The sequence below is a fragment of the Microplitis demolitor genome, chromosome 10 (assembly GCF_026212275.2).
Source record: "Microplitis demolitor isolate Queensland-Clemson2020A chromosome 10, iyMicDemo2.1a, whole genome shotgun sequence".
NCBI lineage: Eukaryota > Metazoa > Arthropoda > Insecta > Hymenoptera > Braconidae > Microplitis > Microplitis demolitor.
This window is the reverse complement of record NC_068554.1, coordinates 13401906-13422085: the sequence shown is the minus strand read 5'-3', so window position 1 is coordinate 13422085 and position 20180 is coordinate 13401906. Positions and strand designations below refer to the sequence as shown.

At 27.6% G+C, this 20180-nt stretch overlaps 1 protein-coding gene and 1 long non-coding RNA gene across 3 annotated transcripts in view; both read right to left on the bottom strand.

Annotated features, from left to right (window-relative positions):
* Window positions 1–2155: 2155 nt before the first annotated feature.
* On the bottom strand, window positions 2156–4140 carry LOC128668713 (uncharacterized). 2 transcript variants are annotated; one of them, XR_008404356.1, is made up of 4 exons: window positions 4116–4140; window positions 3686–3942; window positions 3409–3579; window positions 2156–3340 (listed from the first exon to the last, which is right to left on the bottom strand). It is a non-coding gene; the product is annotated as an uncharacterized LOC128668713 (long non-coding RNA). The 2 variants fall into 2 exon arrangements; XR_008404355.1 differs by lacking the exon at window positions 4116–4140 and having other exon boundaries at window positions 3686–4076.
* A 2234-nt stretch (window positions 4141–6374) lies between these two features.
* Window positions 6375–20180, bottom strand: part of LOC128668857 (uncharacterized) — a 55887-nt gene continuing 42081 nt past the window's right edge. The window contains exons 3-4 of the mRNA XM_053742662.1: window positions 7065–7128; window positions 6375–6859 (exon numbers count right to left, since the gene is read on the bottom strand). Coding sequence (XP_053598637.1) covers window positions 6375–6859; window positions 7065–7128 — 549 coding nt within the window. The remainder of the gene's footprint in view (window positions 6860–7064; window positions 7129–20180) is intronic.

Genomic DNA, 20180 nt, shown 5'->3' with positions numbered 1-20180 from the left:
CTCAAATATTTTTTTATCAGCAGAACCGGCCCTTCATCCCTATACAATGTCGCTCTCACTTTTTCACAGTACAGATTATTAAAAATAAATAATTTTTTTTTTTCGGCCATAAATTTAAAAACATTAATTTGTTAATAAATTTCTCAAATATTTTTTTATCAGCAGAACCGGCCCTTAATCCCTACACAATGTGGCTCTCACTTTTTTATAATACAGATTCTTAGAAATAAATAAATTTTTTTTTTTGGCCATCAAATTATAGCAATTGATTTGTAAAACATTATCAAATATGATTTTATCAGCAGTCTTGACCCCTTATCCCTTTACAATGCCGCTCTCACTTTTTCACAATACAGATTATTAAAAATAAATTAATTTTTTTTTTGGCCATCAATTTAACACCATTAATTTGTAAATAAATTTCTCAAATATTTTTTTATCAGCAGTACCGGCCGCTTATCCCTATACAATTTCACTTAGGTTATTTCACAATACAAATTCTTCGAAATTAATTAATTTTTTTTTGGCCATCAAATTATAGCGATTTATTTGTAAAAACATTTTTCAAATATTTTTTTATCAGTACTACTGACCCCTCATCCCTATACAATGTCGCTCTCACTTTTTCACAATACAAATTTTTTCAAATAAATTAATTTTGTTTTTGGCCATAAAATTATAGCAATTAATTTGTAAATAAATTTCTCAAATATTTTTTTATCAACAATACCGGCTCCTCATCCCTATACAATTTCGCTTATGCTTTTTCACAATACAAATTCTACAAAAAAAGGTATTTGCGAAATAGTATAGGGATGAGGAGCCAGTATTTTTGATAAAAAAATATTTAAGAAATTTATTTACAAATCAATTGCTATAATTTGATGGCCAAAAAAAATATTAATTAATTTTTAACAATTTGTATTGCGAAAAAGTGTAAGCGAAGTTGTATAGGGATGAGGGGCCGCTACTGCTGATAAAAAAATATTTGAAAAAGTTTTTTACAAATAAATTGCTATAATTTGATGGCCGAAAAAAAAAATTAGTTAATTTTGACGAATTTGTATTGTGAAAAAGTGAGAGCTACATTGGGTATTAATTTATAAATGAATTACTCAAATATTTTTTCCTCAGCAGTACCGGCCCGTCATCCCTATACGGGGTTTTCACAATACAAATTCTTTAAAATAAATTAATTTTTTTTTTGGCCATCAAATTATAGCGATTAATATGTAAAAAAATTTTTCAAATATTTTTTTATCAGCAGTACTGACCCCTCATCCCTATACAATGTCGCTCTCACTTTTTCACAATACAGATTCTTAAAAATAAATAAATTTTTTTTTTGGCCATCAATTTAAAAACATTAATTTGTTAATAAATTTCTCAAATATTTTTTTATCAGCAGAACCGGCCCTTAATCCCTACACAATGTCGCTCTCACTTTTTCACAATACAGATTCTTAAAAATAAATAAATTTTTTTTTTTTAGCCATCAAACTATAGCAATTAATTTGTAAAAAAATTTTTCAAATATTTTTTTATCAGCAGTACCAGCCTCTTATCCCTCAACAATTTCACTTAGGTTATTTCACAATACAAATTCTTAGAAATTAATTAATTTTTTTGTTGGCCATCAAATTATAGCGATTAATTTGTAAAAAAATTTTTCAAATATTTTTTTATCAGCAGTACTAACCCCTCATCCCTTTACAATGTCGCTCTCACTTTTTCACAATACAGATTATCAAAAATAAATTAATTTTTTTTTTTGGCCATCACTTTAAGAGCATCAATTTGTAAATAAATTTTTCAAATATTTTTTTATCAGCAGTACCGGCTCCTCATTCCTATACAATTTCGCTTATGCTTTTTTACAATACAAATTCTACAAAAAAAGTATTTGCGAAATAGTATAGGGATGAGGAGCCAGTATTTTTGATAAAAAAATATTTGAGAAATTTATTTACAAATCAATTGCTATAATTTGATGGTCAAAAAAAAATTAATTTATTTTTAAGAATTTGTATTGTGAATAAGTGATTGCGAAATTGTATACGGATAAGGGGCCGGTACTGCTGATGAAAAAATATTAAAAAAATTTATTTACAAATTAATTGCTATAACCTGATGGCCAAAAAGAAAAATTAGTTAATTTTGAAGAATTTGTATTGTGAAAAAGCGAGAGCTACATTATGTATTAATTTATAAACGAATTACTCAAATATTTTTTCATCAGCAGTACCGGTCCCTCATCCCTATACAATTTCGCAATCACTTTTTCACAAGACAAATTTTTTCAAATAAATTAATTTTTTTTTTTGCCTTCAAATTATAGCAATTAATTTGAAAATAAATTTTTCAAATATTCTTTCATCAGCAGTTCCGGCCCCTCATCTTTATACAATTTCGCTCGCACTGTTTCACAATGCAAATTGTTAAAAATTGATTAATTTTTTTTCTTGGCCTTCAAATTATAGCAATTGATTTGTAAATAAATTTCTCAAATATTTTTTTATCAACAATACCGGCTCCTCATCCCTATACAATTTCGCTTATGCTTTTCCATAATACAAATTCTACAAAAAAAGTGATTGCAAAATTTTATGGGGATGAGGGGCCGATACTGCTGATAAAAAAATTTTTGAAAAATTTATTTACAAATTAATTGCTATAATTTGATGGTCAACAAAAAAAATTAGTTAATTTTCAAGAATTTGAATTGTAAAAAAGTGAGCGATATTGTGTATTAATTTATAAATGAATTTCTCAAATATTTTTTTATCAGCAGTACCGGCCCCTCATCCCCATACAATTTCGCAATCACTTTTTTACAATACAAATTCTTAAAAATAAATTAATTTTTTTGGCCATCAAATTATAGCGATTAGTTTGTAAAAAAATGTTTCAAATATTTTTTCATCAGCAGTACCGGCCCGTCATCCCTATACGATTTCACAAACACTTTTTCACAATACAAATTCTTAAAAATAAATTAATTTCTTTTTTGGCCATCAGATTATAGCGATTAATTTGTAAATAAATTTCTCAAATATTTTTTTATCAGCAGTACCGGCCCTTTCATCCGTATACAATTTCACTTATGCTTTTTTACAATACAAATTCTTCGAAATTAGGTAATTTTTTTGTTTGGCCATCAAATTTTAGCGATCAAATTGTTAATACATTTTTCAAATATTTTTTTTGTCAGCAGTACCGGCCCCTCATTCCTATACAATTTTGCAATCACTTTTTCACTTTTTAGTTTATATTTTCAGACCATAAATAATTATGGTAATTGTCGTGTTTCCAAATATGCCAATTTATCTTTTATTCATTGCTGAAATTAATTTATGTAGTGTTAAAATATTTGCCTCTTTCATGTTTGTTGTATCGAATAAAATTTACCTGTTTTTGTAAGTATTGTAAAATAATCAATCATGTCCCTAGTATTATAAAATTCACATCTTCAGTATGTAAGCGATGACAAAATTCCATTATTCCTTCCGTAGTATTATCATTTCCTCATGATTATTATGCTTGTACCTTTCATCGTTGTATTCTTCTTTGTATTCTAACCTTCAAATCATTTAAGTGAAGATTATTGTTGATCATTTCTGATATTTTATTTATTTATCCATTAATCAAGATTAAATTAATTCTTCTAATCTCCAAACATATTTACCTTATTTAGTTGTCCAATTAAATTTTTTTAGATATACATCGTAATTTAATTACGTTAATTGACGTTTACTATCTAAGGAGGCTTTAGTGAATCCAATAAAAAACAACATATTATTAACGCTAATATTTGTAAAATTACATTAAAACAATATAGCGTCACTTTTGAATTATTAAAATAATTAAAGTTGAACCATTGTTTCCATCTCGATCATCGATAGAGATGAATATTATCAAAGGGTACGGAACGACCGGAGGCAGCTGAGAGCAAAGACAAGATAGAAATATGTTAAAAAGAGAAACGAGGCAAGAAATGAATTTTTTTTTTTTAATAAGTAATAATTATTGATTCCTTAATTTTTTATTTTATTATAAATGTAAATAATTAATTTTTATGTACGAAAATTAAGTAAACAAAATAATTTAGACATTACTTTGACTCACTACTTTCACTTAAACCTTTTAACGTCAACAACCCATAGGTTAATGTCGGCCATTTTGTTTTATAAAATGAGAGCGAAAATTTGAATTCTGAGTGTTATAGTTAAAAGAAATTTTTTTTTTTTAAATTATTTATATTTTTTGACTATAATTTTTAAACTAAACACATGGATAGAATAAATCACAGTTTTTTTTTCAAGAATAATATTATTAATAACTTAATACATTTTTATAAATTGTTGATTTATTTTTTTTTTTTTTTTGGAAAAACGTACAGCTTTTTAAAAAAGTGAATAATTATTATAATTTTAATTATTAATGATATCAATATTGTTATGATTATTATTATTTTTTTTATTAAAATTTATGTTATAAATATTTTTTTTAATAATATTATTATTATTATTATAACATAATGTAAAAGACCCAGTACCTAACCATTCATGTATTTGTATATTTATATTTACTAGATTTTACTAAATATAGATATACAAATACGAGAAGTATACTGTAGACGGATACTGTCTTTGAATATATTGTTAAAGAATATTTTTTTTCTCAGTAAACTCTAAGGACGAGCGTATTGATTAGGAAGGCAGAAGTACGGATAGAAAAGAGTAGAGAAATTCGGTGGATGATTAGGAAAATTAAATGGAGGATAAATGTGCTGATGGGCTAAATTAGGAGGAAGTAAGATCCCAGGTTGCTGTTGAAGAAGTGGCTGCTGTTGCGGTAACAATTGCAGCTGGTGTGGTAGCAATGGCTGATACTGTGGTAGCAATGGCTGCTGCTGTAGGAGCAATTGTTGCTGCAGAGGTAGCACTTGCTGCTGCAGTAGTAAGAATTGCTGCTGCTGTGATAGCCATTGCTGCTGCTGTAGTTGCAGTTGCTGCTGCTGTGGTTGTGATTGCTGCTGCTGTGGTTGCAATTGCTGCTGCTGTGGTTGCAATTGCTGCTGCTGTAGTTGCAGTTGCTGCTGCTGTGGTTGTGATTGCTGCTGCTGTGGTTGCAATTGCTGCTGCTGTGGTTGCAATTGCTGCTGCTGTGGTTGCAAATGCTGCTGCTGTGGTTGCAATTGCTGCTGCATCAGTTGCTGCTGCTGCAGTTGCAATTGCTGCTTCTGTGGTTGCAATCGTTGCTGCTGCAGTTGATTCCATCCTGACAACTCTTGGGATTGCTGCTGATTTTTTCCAACCTGTTCCAAGAGCTTCGAGTAATTGCGGTTGAACTTTTGAATGGCTTTCATTGTGCGCTTTGATGGCAGATGGGGCTCGATAGAAGACGGTCGCTGCGCAATCTTTGGAGGTGGTATGCTAAAATTTGGCAGCATTAAGGATCTTGATAACTGGTTAGCATTGCCAATCAGTTGCTGAGCATTTGGCAGCTGTGAGTTGTTTACAATCCCCGGTTCCTGATGTCTCGGCATCTGGTTGACATTGTTAGCTAGTTGCTGAGCATTTGGCAGCTGTGGGTTGTTAACAGCCCCCGGTTCCTGATGTCTCGGCATCTGGTTGACATTGTTAGCTAGTTGCTGAGCATTTGGCAGCTGTGGGTTGTTAACAGCCCCCGGTTCCTGATGTCTCAGCATCTGGTTGACATTGTTAGCTAGTTGCTGAGCATTTGGCAGCTGTGGGTTGTTTACAGCCCCCGGTTCCTGATGTCTCGGCATCTGGTTGACATTGTTAGCTAGTTGCTGAGCATTTGGCAGCTGTGGGTTGTTAACAGCCCCCGGTTCCTGATGTCTCGGCATCTGGTTGACATTGTTAGCTAGTTGCTGAGCATTTGGCAGCTGTGGGTTGTTAACAGCCCCCGGTTCCTGATGTCTCGGCATCTGGTTGACATTGTTAGCTAGTTGCTGAGCATTTGGCAGCTGTGGGTTGTTAACAGCCCCCGGTTCCTGATGTCTCGGCATCTGGTTGACATTGTTAGCTAGTTGCTGAGCATTTGGCAGCTGTGGGTTGTTAACAGCCCCGGTTCCTGATGTCTCGGCATCTGGTTGACATTGTTAGCTAGTTGCTGAGCATTTGGCAGCTGTGGGTTGTTAACAGCCCCTGGTTCCTGATGTCTCGGCATCTGGTTGACATTGTCATCTAGTTGCTGAGCATTTGGCAGCTGTGGGTTGTTAACAGCCCCCGGTTCCTGATGTCTTGGCATCTGGTTGACATTGTCATCTAGTTGCTGAGCATTTGGCAGCTGCGGGTTGTTTACAGCCCCTGGTTCCTGATGTCTCGGCATCTGGTTGACATTGTTAGCTAGTTGCTGAGCATTTGGCAGCTGTGGGTTGTTAACAGCCCCGGTTCCTGATGTCTCGGCATCTGGTTGACATTGTTAGCTAGTTGCTGAGCATTTGGCAGCTGTGGGTTGTTAACAGCCCCTGGTTCCTGATGTCTCGGCATCTGGTTGACATTGTCATCTAGTTGCTGAGCATTTGGCAGCTGTGGGTTGTTAACAGCCCCCGGTTCCTGATGTCTTGGCATCTGGTTGACATTGTCATCTAGTTGCTGAGCATTTGGCAGCTGCGGGTTGTTTACAGCCCCTGGCTCCTGGTGTCGTTGAAGCTGGTTGGCATTGCCTGCCGGATGCTGAGCTCCGGGCAGCTGCGGGTTGTTGAGAGTGCCCGCTTCGTTGGTTGGTCCACCTCGGTCAGTTCTAAGTCGAGTTCGTGGTCCGTTTGGCGCGATGGCATCGCGTTGTAGTGCTGGGCGGGCACGCGTTTCTTTCATTCTTCTTCCTCTCCCTGTAAGATTCAGAAAATTAAATTTTATTTAACTTTAAAGATTTAACTTAAACTTATCAAATAAAATCATACTGCAATTAACATCGTACTCGTTTTCTTTATTATTGTCCAAATAAAGCTAACAACTGAAAAATTTATATCATTTTTTTTGTACCCATTATTCATTATCATAATATACATTTTAATATTATATTTTCTCATTCACCTTTAGTTTTGCCTCGAAACCCATTCATTGTTTGGCTTATACTGTTGTGAGATATTGGATGAATCTGCAAAAGATAGATATTGTTTTTTTTTAGCAATAGAACCGGACCTACATCCTTATGTAATATTTACAGCCTTTTTTTTGCGAATCTAATGTTTCAAAGTGGAAAAATTTTTCCACACCGATAATGTTTTAATCACTTTTTAATTACCAAGTTATTTTTTAATTTTTTTTTTATCAATAAAACCGGACTTACATTCCTAAATATTATTCCCTTTCCTTTTTTTACAACGCTATATTTTGAAAATAAATAAATTTTTTGTTTCCGATAATTTGTAACCCAATTTTTAATTACCAAATTTTTTTTTTATTTTTTTTTTTTTATCAATAGAACCGCACTGACGTTGCTAAATAATATTCGCTTGACTTTTTTTACAACGCTATATTTTAAAAATAAATAAATTTTTTTTTGCCGATAATTTTTAACGTAATTTTAAATTAACAAATTTTTTTTTAATTTTTTTTTTTTTGCAATAGAACCGAACTTACATTGCTAAATAATATTGCTGAACCTTTCTTAAAACGCTAATTTTTAAAAATAAATTAATTTTTTTTTTGCCGATTATTTTCAACCCAATTTTTAATTATCAAATTTTTTTTTTATTTTTTTTTTATCAATAGAACCGCACTGACGTTGCTAAATAATATTCGCTTGACTTTTTTTACAACGCTATATTTTAAAAATAAATAAATTTTTTTTTGCCGATAATTTTTAACGTAATTTTTAATTAACAAATTTTTTTTTAATTTTTTTTTTTTTGCAATAGAACCGAACTTACATTGCTAAATAATATTGCTGTTCCTTTCTTAAAACGCTAATTTTTAAAAATAAATTAATTTTTTTTTTGCCGATTATTTTCAACCCAATTTTTAATTATCAAATTTTTTTTTTATTTTTTTTTTATCAATAGAACCGCACTGACGTTGCTAAATAATATTCGCTTGACTTTTTTTACAACACTATATTTTAACAATAAATAAATTTTTTTTTTGCCGATAATTTTTAACGTAATTTTTAATTAACAAATTTTTTTTTAATTTTTTTTTTTTCACAATAGAACCGAACTTACATTGCTAAATAATATTGCTGTACCTTTCTTAAAACGCTAATTTTTAAAAATAAATTAAATTTTTTTTTGCCGATTATTTTCAACCCAATTTTTAATTATCAAATTTTTTTTTTTATTTTTTTTTTTATCAATAGAACCGCACTGACGTTGCTAGATAATATTCGCTTGACTTTTTTTACAACGCTATATTTTAAAAATAAATAAATTTCTTTTTCGCCGATAATTTTTAACTTAATTTTTAATTACCAAATTTTTTTTTATTTTTTTTTCATCAATAGAACCGGACATACATTGCTAAATAACATTCGCTTGACTTTTTTTACAACGCTATATTTTAAAAATAAATAAATTTTTTTTTGCCGATAATTTTTAACGTAATTTTTAATTAACAAATTTTTTTTTAATTTTTTTTTTTTCACAATAGAACCGGACATACATTGCTAAATAACATTCGCTTGACTTTTTTTACAACGCTAAATTTTAAAAATAAATAAATTTTTTTTTTGCCGATAATTTTTAACGTAATTTTTAATTAACAAATTTTTTTTTAATTTTTTTTTTTTCACAATAGAACCGAACTTACATTGCTAAATAATATTGCTGTACCTTTCTTAAAACGCTAATTTTTAAAAATAAATTAATTTTTTTTTGCCGATTATTTTCAACCCAATTTTTAATTATCAAATTTTTTTTTTATTTTTTTTTTTATCAATAGAACCGCACTGACGTTGCTAGATAATATTCGCTTGACTTTTTTTACAACGCTATATTTTAAAAATAAATAAATTTCTTTTTCGCCGATAATTTTTAACTTAATTTTTAATTACCAAATTTTTTTTTATTTTTTTTTCATCAATAGAACCGGACATATATTGCTAAATAACATTCGCTTGACTTTTTTTACAACGCTATATTTTAAAAATAAATAAATTTTTTTTTGCCGATAATTTTTAACGTAATTTTTAATTAACAAATTTTTTTTTAATTTTTTTTTTTTCACAATAGAACCGGACATACATTGCTAAATAACATTCGCTTGACTTTTTTTACAACGCTATATTTTAAAAATAAATAAATTTTTTTTTTGCCGATAATTTTTAACGTAATTTTTAATTAACAAATTTTTTTTTAATTTTTTTTTTTTCACAATAGAACCGAACTTACATTGCTAAATAATATTGCTGTACCTTTCTTAAAACGCTAATTTTTAAAAATAAATTAATTTTTTTTTTGCCGATTATTTTCAACCCAATTTTTAATTATCAAATTTTTTTTTTATTTTTTTTTTTATCAATAGAACCGCACTGACGTTGCTAGATAATATTCGCTTGACTTTTTTTACAACGCTATATTTTAAAAATAAATAAATTTCTTTTTCGCCGATAATTTTTAACTTAATTTTTAATTACAAAATTTTTTTTTATTTTTTTTTCATCAATAGAACCGGACATACATTGCTAAATAACATTCGCTTGACTTTTTTTACAACGCTATATTTTAAAAATAAATAAATTTTTTTTTGCCGATTATTTTTAACGTAATTTTTAATTAACAAATTTTTTTTTAATTATTTTTTTTTCACAATAGAACCGAACTTACATTGCTAAATAATATTGCTGTACCTTTCTTAAAACGCTAATTTTTAAAAATAAATTAATTTTTTTTTTGCCGATTATTTTCAACCCAATTTTTAATTATCAAATTTTTTTTTTTTTTTTTTTTTATCAATAGAACCGCTCTGACGTTGCTAGATAATATTCGCTTGACTTTTTTTACAACGCTATATTTTAAAAATAAATAAATTTCTTTTTCGCCGATAATTTTTAACTTAATTTTTAATTACCAAATTTTTTTTTATTTTTTTTTCATCAATAGAACCGGACATACATTGCTAAATAACATTCGCTTGACTTTTTTTACAACGCTATATTTTAAAAATAAATAAATTTTTTTTTGCCGATAATTTTTAACGTAATTTTTAATTAACAAATTTTTTTTTAATTTTTTTTTTTTCACAATAGAACCGGACATACATTGCTAAATAACATTCGCTTGACTTTTTTTACAACGCTATATTTTAAAAATAAATAAATTTTTTTTTGCCGATAATTTTTAACTTAATTTTTAATTATCAAATTTTTTTTTTATTTTTTTTTATCCATAGAACCGGTTATACATTCCTAAATAATATTCCCTGTACCTTTCTTAAAACGCTAATTTTTAAAAATAAATAAGTTTTTTTTTGCCGATAATTTTTAACCTAATTTTTAATTATCAAATTTTAAAAAATTTTTTTTTTTGCGACAGAACCGAACTTACATTGCTAAATAATATTTGATATACCTTTCTTAAAACGCTAATTTTTAAAAATAAATAAGTTTTATTTTGCTGATAATTTTTAACTTAATTTTTAATTACCAAATTTTTTTTTATTTTTTTTTCATCAATAGAACCGGACATACATTGCTAAATAATAACCGCTGCTATATTCTTACAAAGTTTAATTTTATAAATAAATAAAATTTTTTTGACAATAATTTTTAATTTGAGTTTTTTTTCCCTATTTTCGTTTTCTTTTTTTTTTTTATTAATATAACCAGACTTACATTTCCAACTAATATTGTCCGCGACTTTCATTTCCCGATTTATATAAAACTTAACGAACAATATTATGCATTCAAGTATAAAAAAAAATTTTCGTACTTACTTAGGATACTTTTTTTTGATGAAGTGTTCACCGCAACGATTATCCACCAAGTGAGATACGATTTTACACAATGACTCGATGTTTTTTTTTTTTTTTTATTTTACTAATTGTCGCCACAGATTGTCGATTATTTCACTAGTATCTTATGATAGAAAGAGAAGAACCTACAGGTAGCATACTGTCACACACTTTTAAGTGTAATTTCTCAACGCTCTCTGTCTCACAAATTCATAAATGTTCTAAGAATGATATTTCTAAGAAATACGACATTATGAACGACAAATATTATTAATAGTTTAAATTAAATTAAGAAAAAAAAATATTATTTTAGGTAATATTCAAACTGGAAATCAACAATATGTTTAAAATGACTTTAAAAATACATTTTTTTTTATCAATAGAACCGGACTTACATTCCTAAATAATATTCCCTGTATCTTTCGTAAAACGCTAATTTTTAAAAATAAATAAGTTTTTTTTTGCTGATAATTTTTAACTTAATTTTTAATTACCAAATTTTTTTTTTATTTTTTTTTTTATCAATAGAACCGCATTGACGTTGCTGAATAATATTCGCTTGAATTATTTTACAACGCTATATTTTAAAAATAAATAAATATTTTTTTTGCCGATAATTTTTAACCCAATTTTTAATTCACAAATTTTTTTTTTATTTTTTTTTGCAATAGAACCGGACTAACATTGCTAAATAATATTCGTTGTACCTTTCTTAAAACGCTAATTTTTAAAAATAAATAAATTTTTTTTCGCCGATAATTTTTAACTTAATTTTTAATTATCAAATTTTTTTTTATTTTTTTTTTATCCATAGAACCGGTTATACATTCCTAAATAATATTCCCTGTACCTTTCTTAAAACGCTAATTTTTAAAAATAAATAAATTTTTTTTTGCCGATAATTTTTAACCTAATTTTTAATTAACAAATTTTTCAAAAATTTTTTTTTTTGCGATAGAACCGAACTTACATTGCTAAATAATATTCGCTATACCTTTCTTAAAACGCTAATTTTTAAAAATAAATAAGTTTTATTTTGCTGATAATTTTTAACTTAATTTTTAATTACCAAATTTTTTTTTATTTTTTTTTCATCAATAGAACCGGACATACATTGCTAAATAACATTCGCTTGACTTTTTTTACAACGCTATATTTTAAAAATAAATAAATTTTTTTTTGCCGATTATTTTTAACGTAATTTTTAATTAACAAATTTTTTTTTAATTTTTTTTTTTTCACAATAGAACCGAACTTACATTGCTAAATAATATTGCTGTACCTTTCTTAAAACGCTAATTTTTAAAAATAAATTAATTTTTTTTTTGCCGATTATTTTCAACCCAATTTTTAATTATCAAATTTTTTTTTTATTTTTTTTTTATCAATAGAACCGCACTGACGTTGCTAAATAATATTCGCTTGACTTTTTTTACAACGCTATATTTTAAAAATAAATAAATTTTTTTTTGCCGATTATTTTTAACGTAATTTTTAATTAACAAATTTTTTTTTAATTTTTTTTTTTTCACAATAGAACCGAACTTACATTGCTAAATAATATTGCTGTACCTTTCTTAAAACGCTAATTTTTAAAAATAAATTAATTTTTTTTTTGCCGATTATTTTCAACCCAATTTTTAATTATCAAATTTTTTTTTTATTTTTTTTTTTATCAATAGAACCGCACTGACGTTGCTAGATAATATTCGCTTGACTTTTTTTACAACGCTATATTTTAAAAATAAATAAATTTCTTTTTCGCCGATAATTTTTAACTTAATTTTTAATTACCAAATTTTTTTTTATTTTTTTTTCATCAATAGAACCGGACATACATTGCTAAATAACATTCGCTTGACTTTTTTTACAACGCTATATTTTAAAAATAAATAAATTTTTTTTTGCCGATAATTTTTAACGTAATTTTTAATTAACAAATTTTTTTTTAATTTTTTTTTTTTCACAATAGAACCGGACATACATTGCTAAATAATATTCGCTATACCTTTTTTTACAACGCTAATATTTAAAAATAAATTAATTTTTTTTTTTTGCCGATAATTTTGAACCCAATTTTTAATTATCAAATTTTTTTTTTATTTTTTCTTATCAATAGAACCGGACTTACATTCCTAAATAATATTCGCTGTACCTTTGTTAAAACGCTAATTTTTAAAAATAAATAATTTTTTTTTCGCCAATAATTATTAACTTAATATTTAATTATCAAATTTTTTTTTAAATTTTTTTTTTCAATAGTACCGGACTAACATTGTTAAATAATATTCGCTGTACGTTTCTTAAAATGCTAATTTTTAAAAATGAATAAATTTTGGTTTGGCTGAAATTTTTAACCCAATTTTTAATCATCAAATTTTTTAAATCAATAGAACTGGACCTTCATTGCTAAATAATAACCGCTGCTATATTCTTACAAAGTTTAATTTTATAAATAAATAAAATTTTTTTGACAATAATTTTTAATTTGATTTTTTTTTTCCCTATTTTCGTTTTCTTTTTTTTTTTTTATTAATATAACCAGACTTACATTTCCAAATAATATTGTCCGCGGCTTTCATTTCCCGATTTATATAAAACTTAACGAACAATATTATGCATTCAAGTATAAAAAAAAAATTTTCGTACTTACTTAGGATACTTTTTTTTGATGAAGTGTTCACCGCAACGATTATCCACCAAGTGAGATACGATTTTACACAATGACTCGATGTTTTTTTTTTTTTTTTATTTTACTAATTGTCGCCACAGATTGTCGATTATTTCACTAGTATCTTATGATAGAAAGAGAAGAACCTACAGGTAGCACACTGTCACATACTTTTAAGTGTAATTTTACAACGCTCTCTGTTTCACAAATGCATAAATGTTCTAAGAATGATATTTCTAAGAAATACAATATTATAAACGATAAATATTATAAATAGTTTAAATTAAATTAAGAAAAATAAAATATTATTCTAGGTAATATTCAAACAGTAAATCAACGATATGTTTAAAATGACTTTAGGAATACATTTGTTTTTATTAATAGAAACTTATTAAATTTATAAATTTGTTATTTGTAATTTGGTTATATTGTAACTTTTGCTGTCAAGTATAACTTTAGTAAAATTATAATCGATACTTAAGAAAAGAAAAAAAATTCAGTTGGTTTTTCTTTAATTATAATTTTAAACTTTTAAGATTTGGTAAATTTATAATTTTTATGATCAAATTATTACATTGGTAAGATCATTACGTTTTTGTAGTTAGAAGCCTTTTTTCTCAACACTAAGAAAGGAAAGTCTAATCTCTTTGAATTTCAAGGAATCAAGCGTGAACCGATCGATCGTTTCCGATATTTACAATTAATTTTATTTTAATATCATTTATGTAGAAATTTTTATGAAAATCAAGTTGACGTGAAAAAACATAATTGTTGATAAATATCGAAGACTCGATGTAGTCCTTCGAATGAAAAGGAGAGCCTGTATACATTTTGTTGGTCAAGGCTGCTCTCAACCGTTCCCTAATTATTTTAGAACAGGGATCACAAAGTTTGAGTCCCTGTTGTTGAAACGAATTGTAAAAAAAATTTGGAAAATCCGAAAGTGCACGACTCATAATGCTCATTTATTATGAAATAATAAAAAAATAATGAAAAAATGGCGGGAAGCAGAAATAAATATAAAATATTTAAAATTTTCGTTCATTAAAATTTGTTGTTTTTTTTTTTTTTTTTTTTTTTTTTTTTTTTTTTTTTTTTTTTTTTTTTTTTTATAATTATATTAGTATTTATTTTATAATCATAAAAGAATCTACTTAAAATATCTCGATTGATAACAAAAAAATTGATATAAATAAAAAAAAAATTGAATTGAAAAAATTCAGGCTTACCAATTAGCAAAAAAAAACAGCTGTACTAGGATGGTAATGCGCAAGCGCCTCTAGTGAAATAAATGTAACTAAAAACTATCAGACCTATTATAGTCTAAGAGCCGGACCTACTTCGACCTTCACCGATCCTGCAACCTAATGAAATATATTTTTTAAAACGCTTAGATAATAGATAAATACGCCTATAATAGATTTCCTATCAAAATCCTGACCAAGCTATTTTTAAATAAATTAATAAAAATTAAATTTTTTTTAATTTTTTACCGTACTCGCAACCTGCCAAATTATACTCTAACCGACAGCAAATAATGCATAGAATATGCCACGGTAGCCTTGCTTAACCATTTTTTGACTAAACTGGCAAGCGGGTATAAACAGGTAAGTCAATATAAAAAAACTCCACCGATCTATGGACCGCTTTAATTTTACACCAAAATGTAGTTAATTTTATAACAATCACGATGGTATAAGATTGCCTACGAAAACCCGGTCATTAATATCCATTGTCAGGCTTTGAAGTTTAAAAATCGGAGCAAACAGTGATGCGCGAGAGAGAAAGTCGAGCGGCAAAAGTCTGTGCGTTAGAAGAAGACATACCATGACAGTTGTGCGCGCTATATTCCCGAGATATAGGCTACTGCGCATGCTCTGTCTCATACCTCTTATGATTACTCGGAATTATTTTGGAGCAATCGACAATAAAATTTATTTATTTTATAATTATAGATTATTATACTTATATTTATAGATTATTTTACTCATATTTATAATTATATTAATTATATCTATAATTATAATAATGTTAGTATATGCATAATAAAAAATATATCCTAATTATAAATGAGAATATATATATTCATTTTTTATAATTTAACTTTTAACTAAGAAAACTTAAGTATAAGCAAAGGAAATAGAAAATTAATGAAAAAAAAAAAAAAAAAATAAAATAATATTTAATAAATATTTTTACAAATTACAAATGTAATAAATATTATTATTTTTTTTTTTTTTTCATTAATTTTCAATTTCCTTTGCTTATACTTAAGTTTTCTTAGTTAAAAGTTAAATTATAAGAAATGAATGTATATATTCTCATTTATAATTAGGATATATTTTTTATTATGCATATACTAACATTATTATAATTATAGATATAATTAATATAATTATAAATATAAGTAAAATAATCTATAAATATATGTATAATAATCTATAATTATAAAATAAATAAATTTTATTGTCGATTGCTCCAAAATAATTCCGAGTAATAATAAGAGGTATGATACAGAGCATGCGTAGTAGCCTACATCTCGGGAATATAGCGCGCATAACTGTCATGTTATGTCTTCTTCTAACGCACAGACTTTTGCCGCTCGACTTTCTCTCTCGCGCATCACTGTTTGCTCCGATTTTTAAACTTCAAAGCCTGACAATGGATATTAATGACCGGGTTTTCGTAGGCAATCCTATACCATCGTGATTGTTATAAAATTAACTACATTTTGGTGTAAAATTAAAGCGTTCCATAGATCGGTGGAGTTTTTTTATGTTGACTTACCTGTTTATACCTGCCTGCCAGGTAGTTTGGTCAAAAAATGGATAGGCAAGACTACCGCGGCATATTCTATGCATTATTTGCTGTCGGTTAAAGTATAATTTGGCAGGTTGCAAGTACGGTAAAAAATTAAAAAAAATTTAATTTTTATTAATTTATTTAAAAATAGCTTGGTCAGGATTTTGATAGGAAAGCTATTATAGGCGTATTTATCTATTATCTAAGCGTTCTAAAAAATATATCTCAATAGGCAGGAATGGTAGAGGTCGAAGTAGGTCCGGCTCTTAGACTATTACAAAATATCGTGGGACCTTTTTTGGAGACAATTTTATTCCCTAGAAGTTATTCGTATAAAGTTTTTTTCGAATTCCACATTGTTTTCTAGTTATTTTTATTTTATTGTCAAGCTCATAAAAGAAATAGTTTTCTGATCGATTTTAAAAGCTTGACATTAAAATAAAAATAACTAGAAAACAATGCGGAATTCGGAAAACCTTTATAAGAATAACTTCTAGGGAATAAAATTGTCTACAAAAAAGATCCCATGATATTCTGTAATATGTCTGATAGTTTTGCCGGAAATGTAAAAAGATCTTAAAATTTAATATGAATTCGACTTCAACCTCAAATACCTTTTGAACAAATAGATTTATCAAAAAATGATAAGAAACTTTTTTTGTAGAGCATTCAATTACCTACAAAAATATACCTGCCAATTATTCCTATGACGCATCGTTAGTTATTTATAAAAATTAGAAGACGAAAAAAAATTTTTTTTCATGTTATTCATATGGAAAATGGAAAAGTGCAATGCGAAACCTCTCAATGTTAATATTAAGAGCTCTAATTTTTACAGGCGTCTTTTTTTTTATCTAAATGAAACTTTTGAACCTGTTTGCGAAAAAAAAATTTTATTATTTTTTAATCACCCTTATATATATATATATATATATATATATATATATATATATATATATATATATATACTAGCTGACCCGGCAGACTTCGTACTGCCTCAATCGATTGTAGAGCAAAATAAAAAAAATCAACTCTGCTTAGGTTTCCACTATATAAAATTGGTGTATTATCGTACCATGGACGGGGTAGCTCTATAAGTTATAGATCAAATTAAAAGAAATATAATACAGTGCCAAATATTTCAGCTGGTAGAGCACTCGGCGCGATATCGACATAATCTGGGTTCGATTCCCAATTCGGGCTATCTATGAGGCGTTCCACGCCAAATCAGACACCATTTAGCTTTTAAACCTCGGATTTTTTTGTAACTTTCTTAACTTTTAGCAAAGGTTGAAATAGGCCTTCATGATTTTTTTCTAATTTTTTCCTCTAATCGTTTTCGAAATATCGAATTTTTAAAAAGGAAGAGATTTTTCTTTTAAATGTCTGTAACTTTGCGAAAAGTGGTTTAAACAAAATTTTCAAAGAGTCAAAAAATGTTTGTCTTTAGTTATCTTTTCGATAAAAAATATCAAAAACACTTTTAGAACCACGCTTTTGTTGAAATTTCAACTTTTAAGAATAAATGGTCGATTTACAAAAAACACGTACTAATCGATTTTCCTTATAATTTTTCACAGCAAACTGTCACCTAATCTACAACTTTTCCAGCTATGCTCATAACGGGACAACGATGGGATCTATTTTCTTTTAATTTTTTAAATTTCATATTCCAGTTTTTTTTTAAGAAAAATGTCTTAAAATAATAGCATGCTCAGGATATACTGTTAATAATTATCCGACACACAACTATCATCAAAATTTTCTTCCACAGAAAAATTATTACTAATTAATTAATAAATAATCATTTTAATTAATAGTAATAATAATAATTATTAGAAAACGATTAGAGGAAAAAATTAGAAAAAAATCATGAAGGCCTCTTTCAACCTTTACTAAAAGTTAAAAAAATTACAAAAAAATCCAGTCGCGATGGAAAAGTAGGGGTTAATAGTAGAGGATTGAAAATTTAGGGTTGTATGTATTTTTGTAGGCTGTGTCATAAAAAAATAAAAACAAAAAATTTTGCCTAAAAAATAAAAACAAAAATTTAGGGGTGGACTACCCTTAACATTTAGGGGGATGAAAAATAGATGTTGGCCGATTCTCCACCCTGGCCGATAATCACGCTAAAGATCACAAAAATCGGTCGAGCCGTTTCGGAGGAGTTCAAGTTCGAACACCGTGACACGAGAATTTTATATATTAGATATATATATATATAGTTATACAGGCTTTTTTTTATCTTATTAATTGTAATTAAACGGCACTGAGTTATCTAGCCATTCGCAATAGGAGACCTACAAATATTTCGAAGAATTTAAAAAAACAAAATTTAATTAAATTACTGGATTTTTTCGCAAGTTACAATGTATACGGGTTTCATACTTGACGGACAGGAAATTTTTTTAAACTATTTTGATGTTTGTTCCGTTTTTATTGAACTAAATAAATTTTTTAAAAGTATGAAATTAATCTCCATTAAATTATCTCCAAAATGGTATGAAAAATATCTTAATTTCATGATTTAACAAAGGTATAATAATTGAAATAGTTGCCGAAGTGAGGCGAAAAAAATTTTTCGATCGTAAAGCACTCTCTGATGCTTCGCATCATGAGTCGTGCGAAATTGTTAATAACAATTTCATTGTTTCAGTGTAAATAACTCTCGAATCGCTAATCATATAGGAAAGTTTATTTAAAAGAAACTTTTCAAAATAAAAAAAATACAAAAAAAAGATATCATAGTGTTTTTTCATATATTAAAAATTTTGCGAGAAATGGCGAAAAAACAAGCCAGGCGCTCGGACCTCTCCGTCTCGCACAAGCAGCTGCCTATCACGCGCGCTCTCTCTTCGCCAAATCGCGTCAGACACTCGATAAGCCAGCGTTTTTTACGTTAAAAATTTATGAGAAAAAAAAATCGGTGAAATGTCGATACTACCGATTGACAGCATTTTTTCTGAAACAAATTTCCGTCGTATCGTCCAGAGACGTTTTTTTTTATTTTAACTAAAATTATAAACAAATAGATTTTTTAAAGTCCAAGACTGTTAAAAAAAATCGATAAAATGTCGATACCACCAATCGGCAGCGTTCGCCGTTTTTAACTTCCCACTAAGAAAATTGAAAATTTTCAAAAATTCGGGAAGTCTCTGGTTTCGGTCCGATTTTCGAAAACCAAATTCCTATCAGATTTTGACGATTCAAAGTTCTAGGAAGCTATCCTTACTAATTTCACGATGATGTCCGAGTGTACGTATGTGTGTATGTACGTACGTATGTATGTAAATATCTATAACTCTTAAACGGATGAACTGATTTTGATCTTTAAGGTGTCATCCGACGCGGCTTTTTTAGATAACTTTTAATTCGCTCGATGGATTGATTCCAAAATGTAAGTAGCTCTAAAACTTTATAAGCCTCGTCTAATGCCACCTCAACCATTAAAATCAGTTTATTTGTTCAAGAGAAATCGTCGACGAAAGAATTACAATAAAATATTTTTTTTTTAGTTTTTTTGAAATTTCTCAAAAACGACTAGATTAATCAATTTCCAAAGGTGATCAGCTCTAGAACTCAATAAAACGCATCGATTGTCACCTCAACTGTCTGAATCGGTCGATTCGTTTGAGAGATATCGTTGGAGAAAAATGGTAAAAAATGTTTTTTTTTTTTTTTTTTTTTGAAAACAACTGCACATAAAAGTATTTTCGAGCTTGAAGGGCTCGAAAATGTATTTACAACAATTTTTTCGAGCTCATCGAGCTCGCAAACAGCGAGAAGTT